Raw genomic sequence first — 25,044 nt, 5'->3', positions numbered from 1 at the left:
TCAAATAAACCTTTTATTTACCGAGCTGGATAGCTGCAGTCGCTTAAGTGCGGCCAGTATTCAGTATTCGGGAGATAGTGGGTTCCCCACTGTCGGCAGCCCTGAAGATGGTTTTCCGTGGTTTCCTAATTAATTTACACAGCATGTTTCTACTGCCGGATGCCCTTCCTGGCACCAACCCCAGTTGAGGAGCTAATGAAGACGAAATGTGTTATGGTGAATAAAATTGGGTAAGGGGTGCCTATGGATAGGAACTGTACCGGCATTTGCCTGGAAGTGAAGATATTAAGCCACAGAAGACTATTCTGAGAAGAGCCGACGGTGGGATTCGAACCCACGCGTTTCCCGAATGCAGAGCTTGGCTCCATAGCCACAGAGCGTTAAAACGCGCGGCCATTCGGTCTGCTTTCATCTATATAAATAAAATTATAATTTTTGTCTGTACGCTTAGATTAGATGTACAAGATTCCAGAACTTAATGTTAAGAAAATGTTTAGAACAATAAGTTGAAAAAATGACGATTCTATAATGATAGCGCGAAGAGAATATATTGCGTTCGGAAAATAGTGGGTTCGAATCCCATTGTCGGTAGCCCTGTAGATGGTTTTCCGTGGTTTCCTATTTTCACAACAAACACAACAAGCCAGGGTCGTTTCCTTCCCACTCCAAGGCCTTTCCTATCCCATTGTCGCCGTAAGACCTATCTGTGTCGCTGCGACGTAAATCCAGCGGTAAAACAAACCCTTGTCACCAAACATCCTCACTTTTCCGTAAATTTCTGTAAGAGTATCCATTATATAAAGCTACGCCTTAATTAGCAGTCCCCTTGCTGCGTTAAAGTTGGGAAACCCTGACAGGCTGCTGAAAATTTTACAGTGATCGCAAATGAGACAAGAACTGGTCTTTCTTCACATTCTTGTTTTCCACTGTAATGGAATTGGTCGCAAATAGAACAAATTTTGCTCTGGAATGGAATTAAGGGAACATTCCTTTCCGATAAACTCGTAGCCTCCTCTTCAAAGAATTCTCTTGCAGCACATATCATTTCTCTTCCTTGGTGATGAATTGTCACACCATGGCCGGCGGTATTTTTTTCACGAGGTGGACGAGTCCTGGGCCTCCCTCTCCCTCGAGGAGTATTCATCGTACTCAAAATATAAATACAATGATTGCACGTGCGTACGTACGTAAATACTATTTAAAATACAATTAGAAACTTACTAACGGCCACTCACACTGAACTGCTTGCAACAAGATCTACCTCACAAGTGAAGTGAGAGTTTGGCAACTCCCAGCAAGACGACCCTCCCAGAAGTTTTATCTCCATGGCAACCGCAGTCGCCCCACCCTCGTTTCCATGGCAACCACACAGCCACTCCCTTTATCCCGCCTCGGCAGGCAGTAAACGGACCTCCCTCTACGAAATGTCACAAACCATCTCTTATTATTAGCAGTATAACTGGTGACACCATCAGCATGTTAAATGTTAAATGTCAAATGCTGTTTCATTTAACATTGTGTCCACACTTAATAAACATGTTAAACTTAACATCCTTTGTTTATATACAGGTAACCACATTGAAAGCTTTAGATAGGGAAGAATGGCGGAGTATGGTTCATCGGCCAGAGGGCTGAATATTATGATAGTCACGGCGCCTCAGTCATGAGGCAAAACGAAGAAGAAGAAGTTCATCATATCCATTTATGGTAATACATTTAGATGGTGTCTAGTATTTTTAAACTAAGGACAATGGACTCAGATGAAGAGGAATTGGCTTTTGTTATTGCCACTGTTGCAATTTAGAAAAGCAGTTTTATTAGGCACATTTCCTCCCCTCACTCTGCTCATTGCTTCAAAAGCAAACCACTTTGAAGTATAAACTTCGTTCGCTCCCGACTACCGAACTTTCTGCAATTCTCGACTGTACTGGGAGCGGCGGGACGCTAGTTTTTTTTTTTTTTTTTTTTTTTTTTTCATTTACTCCCGGGAACAATTATAGATATTTTCGAGTTCCTGGAAACTGTCTGCTTTCTTCGCTTTATATCTGTATTCCTCTGATGAGACATCCTACAAATAAGGCCTTTCTATTATATCATTAATTAAGTCCAGATTAATCTTCTTGCTCTACTCCATTCCCGACTATACATTTTAGTATAGTGCAGAGAGAACGACACACGTGCGTGTACTGTATTTGTAGCTTATAACAAAGAGAAGGATTGTTGCGGAGTGTTGTAATTATAATCCTACTTCATGAGGAGCACGTCGTTTGCGTCGTTTAGGTTATGTGTTGGCATGGAAACATCATGGTAGTTGCCGAAGCTGTGCCGACAACGCACGAACAACGAATTGACTTGACATGTTTTCCACTAGGAGCGGAAAACACGCCAACATGTTAAAAGTGTTAACTCAACATTCTGAGTAAACATGCAAAGTCAATTGGAAGCCACAATCACAATATACATGTCAACTGTAACATGTTAAATTCAACATGTTGGTGTTAGATGTTAAACAGTGGAGACCGGCCTTAAAATAAACATAAAAATTTAATGGGGGTAGCGCAAACCTGCAACCTTATGGAGAAACCGCCCCTGATATATTTTAAAAACTTACTTTTATAAACAATAATTTTTTTATATAAATGAATGTTGCAGGGTTACAATTTCGGAAGCATGCACCATCTTTGCAGTAAACTGTTAAGGAGTAGGCCTACAGCTTACTTGTCGGCAGCATACCAAACACTGTTGTATAACCGGTAGTAGATTCATTAATTTGTAAATAATTACACAATAAATACCGGTATTTCATTAAATTCAAACTGTTCTATTACATACCCTTTGCCTTCTTCTACTTATAAAAAGTATTCACACTTATTCCATCTATAAAGGCTTGAGTTTACCAGTGAGTAACCTTGATAACGAACAAGTCTAAATATGCATAACCATGTCCACATAATCGTTGCATGTTGTAACAAAATAACCTAAAACTGGAGTCAAATGAGAAGGAGGGAAGGGCATCTGATTGTAACACTGAGTCAAATCAGGAGGAGAAGACTACTAGAATGATGAGGAGGAGAGAAGGGCATCTAGCCATAAAACTAGGGGAGGTAAGGAAGAGGGAAAGACATCTGACCGTAGGAGTAGTGAGGTTAGGCCCCTCCATGATAATGTGGAGGGAAGAGAATCTTTCCACAAACTAGATCAGATGAGGAGAAGGGAAGGGCATCTGTCCGTAAAACTGGACCCGAGATGGTTACTGTGTAGTTAGGCACCTCCAAAATGGCGTCTGTGAAGAGGGAAGGCTCCTGACCGTAAAACTGAGCCCACGATGGTGACTGTGTAGTTAGGCCCTCCAAAATGGCGTCTGTGTGGAGATAAGGGCTTCTGACCGTAAAACTGGGCCCAATATGGCGACTGTGTAGTTAGGCCCCACAAAAATGGCGACGGGAAGAGCATCTGTCAGTAAAACTGGTCCAAGATTGCGACGGTGTAGTAAGGCCCTTCAAAAGTGGTGACGGGAAGGGCATCTGACCATAAAACTAGGTCAAGATTGCGATGATGTAGATAGGCCCTTCCAAGATGGCGTCCGGAAAGGGATCTGGCCGTAAAACTCGAAGACGACGTCTGTTCGTAAAAATTAGGTGAGGGCTCTCCGAGATGGCTTCGGGAAGGGCATCTCGTCGTAAAACTAGGCCTTAGGCGTTTAGGCCCCTCCAAATCCGCGAAATCCCCACTGCCATATTACTAAAGATGGCGTCGGCAAAATCTGCGAATCCCCATTGTTCTACAACTGAAGATGGCGACAGTAAGAGCATCTGGCCGTAAAAGTGAAGTTAGGCCCCTCTAAGGTGGCGACTGTGCTTTTAGGCTTGCTCTCTTATGCAAATTCCGCGAATTCCCATTGCCCTACTACTATACTAGGGGTCAAATACCTGGGTTGCTGACTCAGCACAAAAAATGCTTACACGGTGTTTTAGAACTGGCCGTGCCCTACTACTCTGCTGTTTCCTGTATTGTCGGGGGTTGTAAATTAGGGTTTGGTATGGGCTTTTCGAAGTTTAGTTTTTTTTTTGAAGGATCACAGTTTAGGTCTCGGAAGTTGTCAGCTAGAATTGTGCAGATATCTTTGGTGTTCGTTCTAATGTTCTGCTCTATGGAAACATAAAGATGGTACCGGTAGTTGATAACTGGATACATTCTCACGGAGGATATTGTAAAAATTCCTAGCGTTGTTTTGGGGAATCCTTGTTCGATATCTATGAGTCTATTATTGGCCATACGCTCTTTTCTCCCGGCGGGGTATTTTAGAGGTACCGGTACCGTAATTCTCTGCACCTTTAGGAGGGCCTCCAATTTTCAGCTTTTTAATGTCACTGATTCTAAGCTTTCATCCGGTCATCAATGGCTTTATCGCTGGTCGTGTTCCACCAGCTTCTCTTTCCTCGGAGGCTGTTCTAACTTCAGGGCTGAAGTTTGAAGTGTTTCACGTAGGTCTGGCCAGCCTCTGATATCCTGCTCTCGTATGTCTTGTAAGGAGGAGCCGATTTTCTTTTATTATTATTATTATTATTATTATTATTATTATTATTATTATTATTATTATTATTATTATTATTATTATTTAATCCGCGTACCCTCCAGGGTTGGTTTCTCCGTCGGACGCAGCGACGGATCCTACCTCTACCGCCTCAAGGGCAGTGGAGAATAGGAAGTTTGGAAGGGATAGGCAAGGAATACGGAAGGTAGGATCCCATACCTGGAGAAGTGGAAAATCACCGATAACTTCTACACAGTTGACCTCCCGAAGCTGAGTGGACCCCTCTTTCCAAATTTCGTGACGGAACTGGAAATCGAACCCGGGCCTCCGGGCGTGGCAGCTATTCGCACCACCCACTACACCACAGAGGCGGACAGTATCGACTTTTTCACTGATATCCGCAAGCTGTCCGGTACCGTATTGGTATAATCAATTAGGGAGGTCCATTTGGCGTTACCTCTGGTGGTGGTATTCCAGGATCCAATCTCCGTCTAGGCTGATGAAAATCTACACTGTTTCCAGTCATTCGACCGGGTCAGGAATGGAATGAATGAAGCCCCATCTAGCGGCGAGGATAGGAAGCCTGTCGCACTCCTCTGGGGCAATGATTAATGAATGACAGATGAAATGAAATGATACTGGAGAGTGTTGCTGGGAAAACCGGAGTACCCGGAGAAAAACCTGTTCCGCCTCCGCTTTGTCCAGCACAAATCTCACATGTAGTGGCCGGGATTTGAACCACGGAACCCAGCGGTGAGAGACCGGCGCGCTGCCGCCTGAGCCATGGAGGCTCCGTCTAGGCTGATGACCCAACAAAATAACTTTCTGCTTTATTTCGCCATACAACCTCTGAAATTTATAGATGGTAAAATGGATGGATTGGGGCAGCATCAGTTTTCAACTATCTGCCGTGTAACTATTTCATGAACAGAAACTATCATGGATTCGTAATCTGTGGATTTGAGTTAGTTTGATGATAGCATATTCCATAATTGGATTTGGATAATGTTTTTGTAGTGCATCGTGCTGAGAATTTGTTTCTCTCCTGATTCGAGGTAGGTTGGATCAAATACAGTAGAGACTCTACTGTACTGTACTGTACTCTACTGTATTTGGTTGGATTCTATGTATTATATCCTTGTGGATAAGAAGTGTGTAAGTTGGTTAGTTTGTGCCAGCTGAGAATGACACTGATGCTCAGATGTGATTCAACTTAGCACGGATTTTGAAATTTTTTATTTATGTTTAGAAATCAAGTCCAACATCATGTAGCTTATAGAGAGTAGACGTAATACTCTTGTAACATAATTATTCTGTCAGTTATTATTTTCAGAACAGTAGTGTGTATGTGTGATTGATATAGACTATTTAAGTGAGATAAGCTAATGACTCGATTTAAAATCGGAGTTTTCTACTTCTTCAGTACTCGTATAACTTCAAACGTTTATCATTTTAGAGATATGTTCAAATAATATTTCATGTATCCAATTCTTCTGGAGGTAAGATGAAGTATTCTGTGTTGAACTGGGCGTCGTGTTACATTTTCTAAAAATAGGGCAGGTAACTTATGTGGAAAAATCCACTTCGGAATGAAACCGCGGAGTCGTATATTTAATAGGGTATTTTTCTTTTCAGTTTCATGCTAACTGACTCATTTTAAGAATGATACCAAATGATTGATGATGATGCTTGTGGTTTAAAGGGGCCTAAGATATAGCTCATCGGCCCACCAAACGATTGCTTCATACTTTTTATTATGGTACTTATTTATGTTGCAGGGGTACAGGTTGAGGGGGAATTAATTTGGCCGTTAACCCTCGAATATACAGTCTTGTAACGTCAGGGATATTTTACTGGAGTTGCAGGAGCCTCTTAATATAAATTCTGCCAAAAATCATTGACTAAACAGTATATCATTTTATTTACAAAATCGCAAGGAATAAGGAAATAGTATTATATAAACAGTTATTTACCTTCCAAACAAATTTAAGAGAAAAACCAATGATTTTTAATACTAATCATTTTTGCCAAATTTTTACTATACCATATGGGATATGCATAGCCTAGATCTATAATTGTACTTTGTACTCCTTCCATTTCTCTTGTGGATGGCTTCATGTTTTGAAGGGTTGGAGCTCCTCCTCCTCTGACTGGAGTCATAATAAGTTGTTAGTTCTCCTTAAGACAACAATGACCACCTCTCAATTTGTTCATGGACATATTCATGAGTATATTATTTGAATGACCAATATTTAATACAATATTCTAAAGTGACTCATAATTTGTATGCTGGGTTTGTTTTAATATCTATATGGCTTGTATTTCACAGGTTGAAAGAATATGGAGGAACCTGTGTTTGTCAAATGTGAACCAGTATGGCCTGAAGATACGGAAGAAACCTCTAATTTTGTAAGTGGATTATCATAAAATATATTCCCCTAAAGAAGGATAAAACTGTATGTTTCTTTAACTACATTCTGTCTATAAAATACCCTTTTCAGATAGATGGGTTCACACCTCATCAATTCCGGTTATCTTATGTCCATGTTTTATTAACACTTTCAACACTATGCCCGTATGGGATGTGGGTGCACTGCTTTCCTGGTTGTGGATGGCACCCGTATGCCATACGGGTGTGTTTTTCTTGATTGTAGGCAGCTGTGTGTATCCCGTATGATTCCTGTCACTTGTTTGACGGGCAGTAGTTTATCTAGTGTCCACTAGAATGTAGTAGTTATCAGGAACTTTAAACTGAAACAATAAAAAGGGTAGTTTCTCCTTGCCATGTCTTCTACCGAAGCATTCAATGTGCCGAGTGCAGAGTGCGCCAAAATATTTTGCAATGTCAGCCGTGTTACTGTACAAACATGTCCTCACATCAGCTCAATGACAGTGATATCTTGTATATTTTATTGTGAGAAGAGGGTACAGAAATACTGTAGATGACTGTGGTGGAGACTCTGCTTACAAACCAGATAACATATCAGATGATAGTTTGGGCAAGATCTTTATTTGCTATGTCACTTTTGAATGCAAGTTTTTAGCTGCATTATTTTACTCCATATACAAACAATATAAATACTTCACCTCTTCAGAAATTTGGGCTTATTTTTTTGCTTAGACGAAGAGACGCCGGCTGATGATTCACCTGTACTGCAAAACGAAAGTATATGGTGGTGCAAGGAGCACAAGGTTGGACTGTGCATAGCCCAGTGTTTTCAGGGCTACTACTCAAGAACAAAGTATTCCTAAATAGGTATGTGTACATTGGGTATTCAGCCCAAAGTTGGTTTGATCCTCTACAGCTCTGCCAACAGCTGTCGTAGATAGCTAGTTGACACTGAAGAGGCATACTAGGGAAATGAGGAGTGAGGTAGTTTTCCATTGCTTTCCTCATCCTGAACAATGCTTATAAAGTTAAAGGTTTCCACCTATTCAATTAAAACATCACCTGTTTATTTAAAATATGGTATACATTGTGGGACCGGTTTCGACATCCATCGTGCCATCATCAGCCATTGAGATTTTGATTGCAAGGTATATTAGAAAAAATATATATATAATACTATTAGTGCAGTGTAAAATGTATGCTTAGCATACTATACTAACAACAAATTTTAAGTTGTTATATGTACATTAAAATGTGGCTAAGTGACAAAGACCAGTTATTCTGTAGAAAATAATATGTCTTAAAAAACACAATATTATCTTGTGCGTCCAAAATTATTAGGGGTGATTAAACATGTCTATAATTTGGCCTAGCGAAAATACAAGGTTGTCCATATAAAACTGATTTTTAGTTCTTCAAAACATCTGCCATGTTGATACACAATTTCTAGAATGTTGTTCTTTGGTTCCTCATAATATATAACTGTAAAGTTGATATCATATGCAAGTTTTTACTTTCCTTTCAATAAGGTTTTTAAAACAGTCTGTGTTTGACTATTGTGAGAAGTATCTGGTTTTTTATATATTATATTTTACTTTAACTTGAACACTGCTATGTAATATTGTTCAAAGTAAGTTAATGATTGGCTGAGGCTGAGGATTATGGCTGAGATCTTGAATATTATTTCAATGCCAGGTGGAATTGGGCAGATTAAACCTGATCTCGAACCAGCATGGACCTAAAAAAGGAATTACGAATTTAAATATTAAGTTACCGAGAGTCAAACGCGGTAGTTTAGAAAGAAAATAATAATATATGAAACTCACCTCTAGCTCGATGTGACTGTGTGTAGTGTAAATGAGGAACTGAATACGAAGTGTCAAGCGACAGCCAGCAGGCATCAGCTGTGAGGCAGGCCGTGTTATGTAGGGAAAGGGGAAGTTGGAGAGGTTGTGGTAGCATGTAGCTGCATGTCAGGGGGGCATGGGCTTTGCTGGGGATAATAAGCCAGCGCACTGCGTAATGTTTTATGTACTGATTGATTTTTAGGAATTTTTAGATTATTTATCACTGAAATAAGCATGTCAAATAAAATTATGGGTTTTTCCAAAAGATCATTTAGATTGTAATTGGGATTTACCGGGCGAGTTGGCCGTGCGCGTAGAGGTGCGCGGCTGTGAGCTTGCATCCGGGAGATAGTAGGTTCGAATCCCACTATCGGCAGCCCTGAAGATGGTTTTCCGTGGTTTCCCATTTTCACACCAGGCAAATGCTGGGGCTGTACCTTAATTAACGCCACGGCCGCTTCCTTCCAACTCCTAGGCCTTTCCTATCCCATTGTCGCCATAAGACCTATCTGTGTCGGTGCGACGTAAAGCCCCTAGCAAAAAAAAAAGTAATTGGGATTGTAATATTGATCTAATGTAATGTGACATTGCTCCGTTAGGTCTAATAGTAGGCCTTTGTTCATTGTTTCAATGATGTCTACATCGTTGTTAATACCATGAAAATTGTGTTTGTATTCCTGTACATGCTGGCCTGTTGCTGAAAATTTCTTATATCTTATGGCATTGATATGTTCGTTATATCTAATATTGAATGATCTCCCAGTTTGTCCGATGTAAACACTGGAGCAATCATTGCAATGAAACCTATATACGCCTGATCTATCAAACGGATTTGATACATTGGAATTGTGAAAAATGTCAAGGTTTCTATTGTTAGTTCTGAAGGAGATATTGATGTTTCTTTTTTTTTAAATATTCGTTAATCGGAAAATATTGTGATTGAAGGTGAAAGTAGCATATGTTTTTACTTTAGTTACTTCTTTTTGTAACTTGGTCCTGGGTTGGTGTTTGAATTTGTAAATTATGCGTTCTATAAAACATTTGTTGTAACCACTATGTAATGCGATCTTGCGTGTAGTGTTGAGTTCTTTTTTGAGTTCTGTGTTAGACATGGGTACATTAAATGCTCTATGTATTAGGCTATTATATGTAGCTGTTTTGTGACTGGGTGGATGTACAGAATCGTGTTTGATTGTTGTAGCTGTGTGTGTCGGTTTCCTGTAGATTTTATATTTGAAAGAGGATGGGAATCTGGTAATGGTTAAGTCTGAAAAATTTAGGGTTTTATTGCTTTCAGATTCTATTGTGAATTTGATATAATTATTGATGTTATTGAGGTGTGTTAGGGTGGAAGGTCCATCAGTGATAACGTTAAAATCTTCAAAATTAGCATGAAATCTTCTATTTGCAGTTGGCTGAGTCGACTATGAGTGCGGAAGTTTTTTAGGATGATTGGTATAACTTTTTCTGGTTTAATGTTAGCATACATATTGGTGATATCAAATGAGTGCATAGTATGATATAGTTGTAATTTGAAATTGTCCAGTTGTTTAATTAATTTTAAAGTGTTTTGAATTGATTTATTAGCTTGAAAAGTGTAATGCTTACTCAAAAATTGCTGTATAAATTGCGCTGTTCTATATAAGGGGCTCAGTCTAAAATTTATTATAGGGCATATAGGAACACCATTTTTATGTATTTTAGGTTGTGGTTTTACGGTTGGTAGGTCAGGGTTCATATTGATCAATTTGTTCTTTTTGCTATCAGTAAACAGGCATGTTGTATTTTTAAGAATTTGTTTAAGTTGTTTTTGAATAGATTGCGTTGGGTCTTTGTCTGTGGTTGTGAAAGTTTTGTCTGTGAAAAAGTTTTGTGTTTTTGTAATATAATCTGTTTGATCTAAAACAACAGTGGTGTTGCCTTTATCTGCTTTGGTAATAATAACATTTGAGTTTCTGATTTTATTTTTAAGTTGACAAATCGTTTTTCTGTCTTCGAGCTGCGATATGTTTATATTGTTAATTGGTGTGCTGAAGATGTTTTTGATTTGTTTTTTAGCCTCATAGCTAACTTCATTTTGAGTGTCTGTAGGCATTTTACTAATAGCTGCCTCTGTTTCAATGATTAGTTGTTTAGCCATGTTAGTGATATTATAATTAAGCCAATTATGTTTAGGTCCTTTGGAAAGAATTTCTATTTCTTCTTGGTTAAAATCGGTTTTTGACAAGTTTACGAATGGCTGGTGAAATTGGGCTAGATTTTGAGCTAGGTTTTTAGTTTGTGTGTTGTATGGGGTTGCATTTCTGAATGGCACTTTTTTGAAGTTGGATTCATTGAGAAGAGCCTGGAATTTTCTGTCTAATATGTTTTGTTTGTGGAAAAGTATCGTATTTAATGTGTTCTGCACTGTATTTTGGAAGATGTTCCATTGTGCAGCTGATAATAGTTTGGTAATTTCGAGATGAGTTTCATATAGTCGGTTATTCAGAAAGGATTTTTTCTTATGTAAGAATTTCAATTCATTTTGAAGCCGAAGTTTATTAGTTTTTTTCCTGCACTTTTCTTTGATGTGTTAAAATGTGCCCTTCAATTTTTAGAAATTTTGGAGTTAATTTATTTGTAATGCATTTTTTGATAAAGTTAATATCCTTGCACAATTTCCCTATTTTAATACGTAAGCTCTTATAAAGATAAGCTTTGCTTTTTGCCTGGTAGACAGACTTATTTAATATTATATTAATATATATTAATATTATATTTTAAATAAACATGTGATGTTTTAATTTAATTATTATGTTAATGTATTGAATAGGTGGAAACCTTTAACTTTATAAGCATTGTAAATCTCGAGTCAATACGGACAAAAAATGAAATTCTTTATATTAAATCATCCTGAACAGGTAAGTTTTGTATTTTAAGTGTAATAATGTTTATTTGTGGCTTAAGTAGCCACGTTAAATGATTCATATTTATTGTTGGGCAGGCTTATTAGTATAACTATAACGTAAAACTTTTTCCATACATTTTTTAATAAAACTAGTATAATTAAAATAATTCAAATATGTACATCGTCATTTTGGATGGCTGAAGCCTTCATGTGATAAAAACAATCAGGTGTGTACTATGTTTAGCTGTTGTGTAATAATGTCCAGTAATAAATTCAGGAAAAAGACCCAGTTCACTGCCAGGGCTCATGTTGAAATGTGTTAGTGGTGAAAGTGTTAATGGTGCAAGAAGCTTCCAATTTAATATCTTGGTCTTGGAGAAGAGATGTGACAAATATGGCATGAGAATTAGGATTTTTGAGATGAAATCAATATCAGTTTTGAACAAACATGAAAGGACTGAATGTCAGATATGAAGACATAAAGAAGTGGAACATGTCATGTATTTAACCTCTTAACTGGGCATGACGTATATATTTGTGTGCTGAATGTTACAGGGTAATGGGCATGATGAATATATATGTACTCGTCTTTTACCGCGAATATCTCCTGGGTATGACGAGCTACTTTGCCGCGTTGTGTATTGTCGTATTAATTGATGTTTTTCCCGCTCGATGACAGCAAATACCACGTCATGCTTCTTGAAGCTTGTTTGTTTTTATTTTACAACTGTGCGGTGCTACTTGTCCGCAGTAGGCCAAATATGGCAGCATCTAGTTCAAAGCTTAAGTTCAAAACGCTCAAAGAAGGCTATATGGTTCAACACTTAGACAATGATTGTGACAATTTATCTTCTCAGAAATCCAAAGATGAGTGGTTTGATACAGATGAAGGTGAGTCTGATAGTGAAAGTGGCTCAGAGAATGACAATGAAGAACAAGGTGAACAACATGACGAATTGGATGAAGGTGAACTGCTAGACATGTTTCAACCATTCCCACCGCATGGTGTTTCACGTCAGAAATTTGTATTTTCTGGTGCTTGTGGTGTAAATGTGGACGTCGATGATGAATCCAATGTGTTGGAATATTTTGAACAGTTCATAGGTGATGATATGCTTCAACTTATTGCTGAACAGACCAATGTGTATGCTAAACAGATTTTAGAAGCCTATCCAAACTTGAAACCACGGTCACTAGCGAGAGATTGGGTGGATACAAATCCAACTGAGATAAAAGCTAATTGGACTTCTAATGATGCAGGGGATAGTTCATAAGCCAGAAAACAGTATGTACTTCTCAAAACAGGAAAGTATTGCAACCCATCACTTTTCGAAAATTATCTCTGAGACAAATCACCGCAGTTCTAGTGAGGTAAATGACGTAACTGACCGTGAAGTTAATGTAAAACCTTTCAAACTGTCACTAGCATGATGTGTAATTCGTAAATATTCATTTCTTTTATTTGTTTTAATTTTAGGTGCCAACATATGAGCAAAACACTCAAATTTCAACCAGGTAAATGACCTTGCAGTTAATGAAAAATGGTTCAGAATGTCACATGCGTGATATGATATTTATAAATATCCTTTGCTTTTATTTGTTTCAACTTTCGGCTGTAAAATATGGGCCAAACTCTCTAACCAGGTAAATGGCCTTGCAGTTAATGTAAAACTGGTTGAACATTTGTCTAACATTAAAGTTAATTAATTAATTAATTAATTAAAACTCCTTTATTTTACTTTTGTGTCACAGGTGAATGATATTAATGATATTACTAACTTTTCTGCCTATCCTACCATGTAACAACAATTTGCTGAAAAAATACACAGGGCAGGTTACACCAAGCACATCAATAATACCCAGTTAAGAGGTTAAGATGTGTATTCTGTTGGGATTGTATTATGCTAAGTAAAATCAAATCTAGTTTTAGCAAATGCATCAGCACTATTGTTTAGAAATAAGTGATCTCTTGGGCAAAATTCTTTCTTACGCTGCTATTTTTTCGAACAGATTTAACTGTATGGGAGTGAAAGCTGGGTTGCCTTAGGATATGTAATTCTTAAACTAGAACTAGCAGACATCATTTAAGTGAGAATTCTTACTGGTACTTATCAATGAGAACAAAACTAGGATAGAACTCAGAATTTGGGGATAGCGGCCAGTATCCAGTAATCGGGAGATAGTGGGTTCGAGCCCCACTGTCGGCAGCCCTGAAGATGGTCTTCTGTGGTTTCCCATTTTCACACCAGGCAAATGTACCTTAATTAAGGCCACGGCCGCTTCCTTCCACTTCCCAGGCCTTTCCTATCCCATCGTTTCGATAAGACATATGTATGTCAGTGAGACGTAAAGCAAATAGCAAAAAAAGTAATTTGGAGATAAAGGCTAAGTTAGGAATGCACTCTATGGTGTCACTCCACCACATAACAAGTCGTGTTGATCCTCCATTTAATATCTTTGTTCAGATTTCTGTCGAGCAGTTCGTTTCCTTACTTCCAAGTCTTCATGGCCTTAAATGTATAGCATTTTTGCGACACTACCCTTTTGTCAGAAACACGCAGGCTGCTTTCCTTTGAATCTTTTCCAGTTCTCATATCAAGTAATCCCGGTGTGGATCCCATATAATAGAACTGTATTCTAATTGGGGTCTTACCAGGGACTTATATGCCCCAGTGGTCTCCCCAGAAATTTACTTCAGCCGGATGACAGGAAGAGTATGCAGCCTAGGAATACTACATAGAAACTGAATATGATAAAATCTCACTGTATCCCCCTCTGAGTATTAACTGAAAAGTTGAACTATTTCAGTGTTATTTTCACAAACAAGACATAATAAGAAAATTCTGAACTTGTTGTGCTCTACTGCTCATTTATAATCATGTAACACCGGGGCTTACCACTAGGTTGCTGTGGAGTGCCATATGGATTTATGTTGCCATGCAGAATCAAGCTCGCATCAATTCCACACTAATCCAAACATCGCTCACGCACATTACGTGATAGTCCAGCTAAACATTTAAACTCCAAGTTAGTTGATGCATCTATGCTAATAATTATGAAGATATATCTTTTACATAAGTAATTTTACAGTATTTACATTTTGATTTGGAGCACCCAGTGACTCAGATCTGTATTAGTATTATGTAACTAGCACGTTTGCTTGCAGGGCAGTTTGTAAAAACAGCAGGACAGTACTCCCATTAAAGAGGTCCTAGGGAGAACTGTATGCCCTCTCCTTTATATACAACCTCATGAATGTGTTTGCCCCAATGAAGATCTTTCCTTACATTAACAGCTAAGTACTTACAGTGGTCCCCAGTGAGCTACTTTTACCCTGTCAATACATTAATTAAAACTGAGGGGACATTTCCTCTACGTGAAACATATAACCTGACTTTCCATCCCCTTTACATTATCAAGGTCTTTTGGCAGCCGTTCACAATCTTGTAACTTGTGTATTACTCTATGCAATTTAACATCGTCTGCAAAAGCTTTATCTGTAATTCCAGCTTCTACACATGGCATATATACATATAAGAAAACATATAGGGTCCTATAATGGTGCCCTCTTAATCATTACAGAACCAGATAACACTTCAGCCTCTCTAATTCTCCAAGTTCTACTTTCTAGAAATTTTACCACCCATTCAACCACTCTCTTTTTCTAATCCAATAGCCCTCATAATTTATGATTTTCATGATTTCTGTGTTGATTTCCCAGTTTCATTAGGCTTAACTTTTTTGGACACTTCTACGTATTCAACACTACAAATTGTGTTATACAACTTTATACTTTATTCTATCCCATTTACAATAGAACTAGTTTGGTCTATTATACCCTCTTCAGCTTAAAAACTATACATTACAAACTATAAACCATTATACTAATTCTATATTATAAAGTTTACATTCCATTCCTTGGTGATGTCTTCAAGAATTAAGAAACACAGCTTAAATGTCCATTTTGTACGAATATAAAATCTTTGCTGTTGTCCTGTAAATTTGTGAAAACACATTTAAATATAGTTTAAAACCTTAATCTTCACTTGATGTTTTTCACTCATTTTAATGTCCGACTCGACTGAATGGTCAGCGTACTGGCCTTCGGTTCAGAGGGTCTCGGGTTCAATTCCCGGCCGGCTTGGTGATATTAACCTTCATTGGTTAATTCCAATGGCCTGGGGGCTGGGTGTTTGTGCTGTCCCCAACATCCCTGCACCTTACACACCACACATAAAACTATCCTCCACCACAATAACACGTAGTTACCTACATATGGCAGATGCTTCCTACTCTCACTGGAGGGTCTGCCTTACAAGGGCTGCACTCGGCTAGAAATAGCCACACAAAATTAAAAAATTAAAAAACCAATTTTATTAATGACTATTAAAGTTTTGCGCTACTCAGTTGTATCTTCAAACGAAAGTAGCCTTTGTTTACACTATAATGTTGCTGGTGGATAAGCGTGAATTTGTAATAAATAGTACATTATGCAACAGGCCTATAATGGCAATAATTAAGACATGAGTATGTCACTTCGCTCATTTTATAATTTCCATACGAGTGTCGAGAGGCAAGTTACATATGACTGTTAATGCTCAATGATAATTATAACTCTATTTTTTTAATATTCATAAATTTCTGTTGAGATGTCACTTGACAGTTGAGTTTACTGAACAGATCGCAGAGCTCATGCACTGGGTTATTAATTTTCCATGAGTGAATCAGAGACCTTGAGAATGTCATATGTTTTCAAAGCTTCGATAGAAGGTTATCATAACCTAGCTTTATTTCAGATATAAATTATTTATTGTACAGTTGGTGCAGTGAATTTGTGGCAATGTGCCATGAGGTTGTGGAATATTGGAAGTAGAAGTTGTATTGATATATGTGTGTCCGACATGTTTGATTTTGGAAACAAGTGTGAAGCTAGTGCGTTGAGCGCAGGTGCGATGCTATCCTTGCATAATTGGTCAACCAGTTGTATCATAATGAAAATCTGAACTCTGATTGGTGGAGAACCTGTATCATAATGAAAATCTGAACTGGGATTGGTAGAGAACCTGTACCATAATGAAACTTGAACTAAAATGACCCTCAATAAGATTCAGTTTTCTGACATGTGATATTTATATTTTGGCATCATCGAACGTAAAATCAATTATCTAACATATAAAATACGTAAGAGGCAGCAATCTCCCCTATATCCTTGTTTTGATTTGAATAAATTAGTTTAAAGTGGTAGCAGTTGAGTGTTGTTGTTTCATGAGTCAGATGCATGAAGAATATTGGTGATGGCATAGACATAAGATGATATCGTTGTGCATAAGATAAAAGAAAGGCACCTAAGGATATAAAAAGTAATATGATATTGTAATTGAATGTGACAGTATGGTTATTTAAACATTCATTATTAAAAGTACAGTGTTCGAATATTTTAAAAGGCTGCGGTTTGTGTGGATTTTCTTGTCCGAGCCTCAAATGTTGCTGCCATGTAGCATCAGACATGACTTCAGTAGGAGGCTTCACTTTTCCTCTACCTGAAAGTCATTGTATTATTCTTGTGTACACTGTGGACAGAATAAAACCGGCTCGGAAAATATGTACAAAAGGACTTGACGTGGGATTGGCCCTTGCTAATGAACGTCACAGGAGATGCTGCAAATGACCATCATTGATGTCGCTGCAGCGCTGTGCTCGATTTATCAAACTATGAGTCAAGCGTAACAGCTCTGGCTGAGGGATAGCAGCTGTAGCTCTTCGAGTGTGTGAGGATTTTTGGGGTACATCTGACCCTTAAGTTTGCTCACAGGTTAAAATTACAGGGGGAGAGAACAAGAAATTGAGGTGGCCATTCGATTGCTCTACCTCTGTGGATAGTCCTCTCTTCACAAAGTTTATACAAGGAGTAATTTTAATACCACCTATTCAATACAATTTATTCCACTATTGTGTGGTCAAATATACATAGAAATTACCAGAATTTTAAAGGTACATTTTTCGCCCACTATTTATTGGGCATCATCAACTTCGTTCAATCTTAAAATACACACTGGTTTGAGGAATCTTAACAATTTACAAAAAAAAGTATTGATGAACACTTACAGCTATTGATACTGTGGTTGCATAATGATTACAGCACAAAAAAATATTGAATAAAATAGATACATATACTAAAATCGCTTTGAAAAATTAAAACGTTCATCTAAATGTAATTGTGTCACATTGTATTTTAAAAATAATCCATGTCTGACACTGAAATGGATCTTTTTGATAAAAAGCTTAAACAATATATATCACGCCTGGGGAACAGATTATCAAAACCAAAGCTTCACAGGATAAGAATACTACAGTTAAAAGATACAGTATTTGATGAAGTTGAAGGCTAATATTTAAAATTAGGGTGTAAGTACGCAGTTGAATTAGGGACCGTATAGATTAAGACATCTTGGAATGTTGGATAAAAATCGTAGTATGTCGAGAAGTGCTAATAAAACATTGAAGGATTTGTCAAAAATGCTGCTAAAATTATCCAAATAGAAGAGGGTAGATCAAATTTCAATTTCGTGTAACCAGAAAACGCCTCATGTAGACGTGGAAATCCATAGTAAGCAATGTTGTCATTTCATTCTCAAGATGTAACGTATGTCCTAATGTATCTGCAGCGTTAGTCTGTTTGAAATGACAACATTGTTTACTATGGACTTCCACGTCTACATGAGGCATTTTCTGGTTACACGAAATTGAAATTTGACCTACCCTCTTCTATTTGGATAATTTTAGCAGAATTTTCGACAAATCCTTCAATGTTAAAAATTAAATAATTGAAAAGGAGGTTCAACCTATTCAATACTTAAAAGAAAGAAATGTAGTATTGAATAGGTTGAACCTCCTTTTCAGTTATTTAATTTTTAACATCAATAATTTCAATACGGAACAATGAAATTTTTATCTTTAAATCTTTCAATGTTTTTTAGCACTTCTCGACATACTACGATTTTTATCCAACATTCCAAGATGTCTTAACCTATACGGTCCCTAACTTGACTAGGTATTTTCATCCTAATTTTAAATATTAGCCTTCATCTTCATCAAATACTGTATCTTTTAACTGTATTATTCTTATCCTGTGAAGCCTTGGTTTTGATAATCTGTTCTCCAGGCGTGATATATATTGTTCAAGGTTTTTATCAAAAAGATCCATTTCAGTGTCAGACATGATTATTTTTAAAATAAAATGTGACACAATTACTTTTAGACGAACGTTTTAATTTTTCAAAGTGATTTTTGTATATGTATCTATTTTATTCAATATTTTTTCGTGCTGCAATCATTATGCAACCACAGTATCAACACCTGTAAGTGTTCATCAATATGTCTTTTTTTGTAAATTGTTAAGATTCCTCAGACCAGTGTGTGTTTTAAGATCGAACAAGGCTGATGATGCCCAATAAATAGTGAACGAAACATGTACCTTTAAAATTCTGGTAATTTCTATGTGTATTTCATCACACAATAGTGGAATAAATTGTATTGAATAGGTGGTATTAAAATTACTCCTTGTGTAAACTTTGTGATTAGCAATTTTCAATACGGAATAATGACGAAATTAATGGTTTGTAGTCCTTTCTTCGCTGAACACCTCATGCACTCATGAGAGGGCTGTCAATGCAGTGCGTGCTGTTGGCCTGTCCTGCTAAAAATATCCATACATTCATTCATCTTCTGTGAATTGATCCATACATGGATTAAACAGTGTCTGTACATACCAGTTAGCATTAACGGTTCGGTGAAAAACTCGTGTTATGGTGCGAGCACCAAACAAAAATCTTGGTATTATGCAAGGGCTTTTCGACATACTGATGAGTTTTTGATGCATAATGGCGTGTGTTCTGTAAGTTTACTTACGCTGACAGACAGAAACCAGGACTCATCTGAAGAAATGAAAATCTGAGGATCCGGAAGTCCTGACTCCATTTCACTCAGAAATTGCCGGCAGAACTCAACACGCGAAGGTTTGTCTGGATGCTTTAACACATGCATAACAGTAAATTTGTAAGGATACAGATGCAGGACCTTTTGATAATGTTTCAATTTAATTTCCACTTGCACAGATAAAGGGCATTGAGATTTCATTGGACTTCACTCCAGGCCTGCCTTCACTCGAGTAATGCTCTCTGGTGTTTGAATTTTTTTGGATTGTTATGGTTTCTATTCGCTAAAGAGCCTGTTTTGATCCATTTTGCCACTAAGTTTTGCATTGCAGACTTTGTCACAGATTTTTCTCAAACACTTCCCATCTTAAACTCTTGTACAAGCAGTTCTGCACAGGTTTTCCACAAATCAAGCTTTACATAACATTTGACAGTAAATATGCGCTGTTTTATTGCGAGCACCATTTTGTGTTGCATTCACCTGGTCACTGAACACGTCTGCCCCTCTCACTTACTCACTCATATGTAATGACACAGTGACATACACAATACAGAGATTGTGGGATATGCACATGTACAGCCTTGTAGCAGCAAGTAATAGGTGCTTCAAAATCCTGGTTTCTAGCATTTCCTGTGATGGGCAGTTCTTCAGTTAAATCCACATCAGTCTTATAATTATTTTGTGGGAAAATTTTAATTTACCCATCTGGTTGTTGAATGGTCAATTTTTGGAAGTCACTATTGTCTTGGAAGTTTGACTGTCATCATCATGAAGGTGTGTGCTCTGAAATTTACTTTGTAAGTAATGCATAATGGGAATGAGGAGTAGTAATGAGACTGGTGCACAGTGATGGTTGTGAAAAAGCTCTTGGTGATGCCTGCTCTCCTGGCTCAGATGATAGTGTTACCTTTAGATGACAAATTATCTTTGAGACATAACCCTGCCTAATAAAACTAACACATGAAATAAGCATGCAGGAAGCAATTATAGTGACAAATTATCTTATGGTTTTCCTCTATTCTGCTTTTTATTTTTAATCCGGTAGGGGTTGCGTCAAAATAGTTGTACGATGGGTTTGTGCATGGTCAATTTGTGCGGGGGGTATACAATACCTGTTCTTGTAGCAAAACACATTATATTTTAAGGAAAAACTTATCCTTGAAACAAAATACCAGTTTTTCTTGAAAAACGCATTGTATTGTGTAAGAAAACTATATTCTTCATACAAAATGCTATCTTTCATAGCAAAACAAGCTGTATTATTAAAGGAAAGCATACCCATGAAACAAAATATCATATTTTTATAGCAAAACACATTGTATTATTAATGAACAATATATCCATGAAACAAAATACCAATTTTCTTGCAAAAACACATTGAATTGTTAAGTTCAAATATATCCATGAAACAAAATACACAGCAAGACACATCCAAGAAATAAAATAGGTTTTAGTGCAAAAGGCATTGTATTATTGAAGAAAAATATATCCATAAAACAAAATACTAGTTTTTGTAGTAAATTATTATTGAATTATTATTAAAGAAAAGCATACCTATGAAACTAAATACCAGGTTTTGTAGCAAACACATTGTATTATTGAAGAGAAATATATCCATGAAACTCAAAAAACACTTCTTTACCGACAACAAAGACCGCAGACGGCGAACGTCAGGAGTCACACATGGTGTAAAGGACCAGTTAATAAGGCAATGCCAGGAGTTGCGCAGAGTGGAAGTGACCAGGTTTACAGACAAAGCTTTCTACTGAATGACTTGTGATGAAAGAGGGAACAGTGAACATAAACACATGTAGTGGACAAGTTTATTGAAAGGTACAGGAAAGGAGGACGCTTGATATCACAAAACTATTTCAAAAGAATAAAACATTGTGTGCACCTGGTCTAAAAGACCATGATGCGACCCCTTATGGGTTAAAATACTGAGCAATATCATGAAGTAGAGGAAGGTGGGAATATTGACAGTTATGAACAAGTTACTAATTAATTTTGTCGTGAGACATCATGTCAAGTCAGAATTAGTAAAACAATCATGAATTGCTTACGAGGAAGTAGTGCAATATTTTTGTTAAATATTAAGTTGGTATGAGATGTGATGACTTAAAACCTATTTATTGTTGCTGGGTAATACAATGAAGTTCCAAAGGAAACAGAAGTAGGAATATTTTAAGGAATAAAAGTTCAGTTTCATCCAGTAAGGAAAAAGTTATACTGTGAATTTTGACATGCATCGCATTGCCTTAGCTAGTGGTAAATGTCGATCAAACGCTATGAGGGTGTTGTTGTTCCAGAGCCTCAGTTCTTAGTTCATCATCTGTGCAGAAGCATTTGTCGTTCAGGAATTTCCTGAGAGTCTACAGGAAATGAACATCACAAGATGACATATCAGGTCTATAGGAATGGTGGTCATGAATCTTAATCACAATTTCCTACAAACTACTCTCCAGGTGCTAATTACATGCAGGTTTACATTGTGATGAATGGTACTAGATGGCAATATGACGGGACACTTCCTCCTTTAATGTGATGCAAGTTTTGAACAGGTTGAAATTTCTCACATATTGCTTACTGTTGACACAGCAAAATGACTTTTGCAAACTCCTGCTCAAGAATGATAGAATATAGTTTCCTCCTTCTGCAGCCTCATTATGGGTTGATGTGCCCTCATTAGAGTGAGCAGTTGGTTCTGGATGGGTTTCATTTGATTCCACCTCATTCAAATCCTAAGTACCTTGTGGAGTTTCAAATTAACTGAATGTTACGTAAGCCATTTTCAGGTGATTAAGATTGTGTGGAAATAGCTGAACTCACTTTGAAGAGAAAGAAAAAACAGACTTGTATAGGATTCTTATTTTTCTTATTAGTGTGGCTTGGTTCCATGTGGCAACTGTTACCATCACTACTTCTGCTGCAATGGTAGAATTATCAGTTTCAAACAGTAATGTGTTGGGGTGTTGTTAAGAATGAAGGGTGAAATTACTACAAACTGTCTTGGTTATTGTGTTAACTTTGCTATGTAAAATCTTTACAGATTTTATATATATATAATTGGATGTTGGTATATTTGTAATTAATAGACTCAAAACTACTGGATCTATTTCGCTGAAATTTTCACAGTTTGTTCTTATTACATCTGAGAGGGATTATGAAGTGGTTTAAATGAAATCGGATAGGTAGTGTTATTATTATGAGGAATTTTATGTAATTTTATTAAATTGCAAAGCTGCACCAAGATTGAATCAACTTGATGGACAAATTGTTGCTAGGCAACAGCAGCTTATGCTTTATCCTGATAGTCCGTTAAGAAATGCTGAATATAGGAGGATGGGAACACGTCACTATGGGTTATAAAGTACCATCCCTTGCTAGGAGCATCATGAATGACCTTGGCTGTTATTTGAAAATAACAATCCAACATGCCGTGATCGAGACATACTTTCAGTATATAGGACCAACTTTGATAGGTCTGCCCAGTTTGAAGAATGTAGTTCTCTATTAGATGTGTAAAATATTTAAGAAACTGTGAAACATATAGAATATCAAGAGTGGATTGACATGAGTTATCACCTACTCCTAACGAAGAGCAACTGGGGGGTTCCCAATGGGCAAAGGCAAGTCTATGTAATCTATCTGTCATTGTATGTGGATATTTATGTATTACATATCCTAAACCACTGGAGCAATTTCAACCAAACTTGGTACACTTGTGACTTAGTATCAGAAGACAAACTTCATGAGGCCAAGACACCACAAGCACCCTTAAATGCGAGGGGGGGGACGATGGGCTGATTTATAAAAATAATCGACAATAGCCCCCTTTGGTGTGGGGGAGTGGAAGTGAGATATAAAATAATCTAAAGTAGTGTCGAATCCATAGCTCTCGGGGGCATTGAGATGAATAGTGACACTCCGGACTTTTTATCCCTTACAGGTAGAGGTTGAGGAAGGGGAGAGGTATAAAATAGTCTAAAGTAGTTTTGAATCCACAGTTTTCGGGGTCACTGAGACGAATAGTTACACACCGGGTTTTCTGAAGTCCATATTCAGCACCCTCTAGGGTGGGGGGCGAGGGGGGTAGTGACACATAAAAGTAATCTAAAATAGTGTTGAATCCATAGTTTCCATGGTTGCTGAGATGAATAGTGACACTGCGGATGTTGTGTAAGTCCAAGTTAAGCTCCAATCGGCAGGGAAGAGAGAAGGGACGAAGAAATAAAAATGTCCAAATGACTATATATTATGGAAGTTTATATGTTGTTCCAGAATATGTGTCAACTAAATGTAGTAAAAATATTACCAACTTTCTAGAAAAAGTACTGTGAGGGCAAGGCACCCCTATTAGCCCTAAGGAAGAGAGCAAAGTATAATTATAACTAAAAATTACCTATATTAGTGTTGAATCCATACTTCTCTGGACTACGGGAGAGATTTCAACCAAACATGGCACACTTATGACTTACTTCCAGGAGGCAAACTGTGAGGAGATATGGTAAACCTAGCACCCCTAAGGGTGGGGTGGGAGGGACTGAGATGTAAAAATAATCAAAAATAATGTCGAATCCATAGTTTTCCTGGTCACTAAGAAGAATAGTGACACTCCAGACGTCGCTGAATTCCATCTTCGGCCCCCATCGGCATGGAGTTGAGAAGGGATGGAAAGGAAATTGCCCAAAATGACTGAAATTACGGATGTATAAGTGTTTCTTCCGACATAGCCCTCATACAAAATTGGTACACATATTTCTATCTAAAAAACTACTTTTGTGTAAAACACCCCTAGCACTCGTAGTAGAGGTGGTGAAATATGAAAATAAACAAAAATGACTGATATTAATGTTGAATACCATCGTTTATGAGGTCGCTGACTTGAACTGTGATACTCTGGATGGTTAAGTCTTACATACGGGTGTATGTGGGTATGTTCCAGAGTAGCTCCCAACGAATCTTGGTACACATATGACTTACCATCTGGAAGAGTAATACTATGGAGATAAAACATACCAACCCCAGCTGGGGGGTGGGGAATGGGAGGAGATGGCATTTGAAAATAATGGATAACCAATATTAAAGTCTAATCCAATGTTTATATGTCCCTGAGATGAATTGTGACACTCTGAATACTGTTAAGTCCACGTTCAGCCTCCATTGAGACGGGAGGAAGAATTGGTTTTGTTAGTAAATAGTCTAAAATGACCGACATTAGCATTGTATCCACTGCTTTTAGAGTCACAAGGCTGATTGGTGACAGTCTCAAAAAGAGTTGAAAACGTGTAGGTCATATCTATAGCATGACTAATACATACATGTAGTTACCCCTTATTAATTTTTTGAAAGGATCAAATACTTCCCAGTCAATTCAAGCTTCCACAAGAATAGTTTTACTTCATGATTAAATAATCGAAAACTTGAAATCAGACACATCTAAATAACTCTA

The 25,044-nt window shown here is 37.4% G+C and overlaps 1 protein-coding gene across 4 annotated transcripts in view; it reads left to right on the top strand.

Annotated features, from left to right (window-relative positions):
- Window positions 1–5,390: 5,390 nt before the first annotated feature.
- The window catches only part of LOC136882047 (zinc finger protein OZF), a 42,956-nt gene continuing 23,302 nt past the window's right edge, over window positions 5,391–25,044 (top strand). For all 4 annotated transcript variants that reach the window (XR_011018758.1, XM_067154553.2, XM_067154552.2 and 1 more), the window contains exons 1-2: window positions 5,391–5,589; window positions 6,864–6,943. Coding sequence is in view for 3 of the 4 variants with exons in the window: in XM_067154553.2 (XP_067010654.2) it covers window positions 6,875–6,943 (69 nt within the window). In the remaining variant the exon portion in view is untranslated. The remainder of the gene's footprint in view (window positions 5,590–6,863; window positions 6,944–25,044) is intronic.

The sequence above is a fragment of the Anabrus simplex genome, chromosome 10 (assembly GCF_040414725.1).
Source record: "Anabrus simplex isolate iqAnaSimp1 chromosome 10, ASM4041472v1, whole genome shotgun sequence".
Classification (NCBI taxonomy): domain Eukaryota; kingdom Metazoa; phylum Arthropoda; class Insecta; order Orthoptera; family Tettigoniidae; genus Anabrus; species Anabrus simplex.
This window is presented reverse-complemented; position numbering and strand designations above follow the sequence as displayed.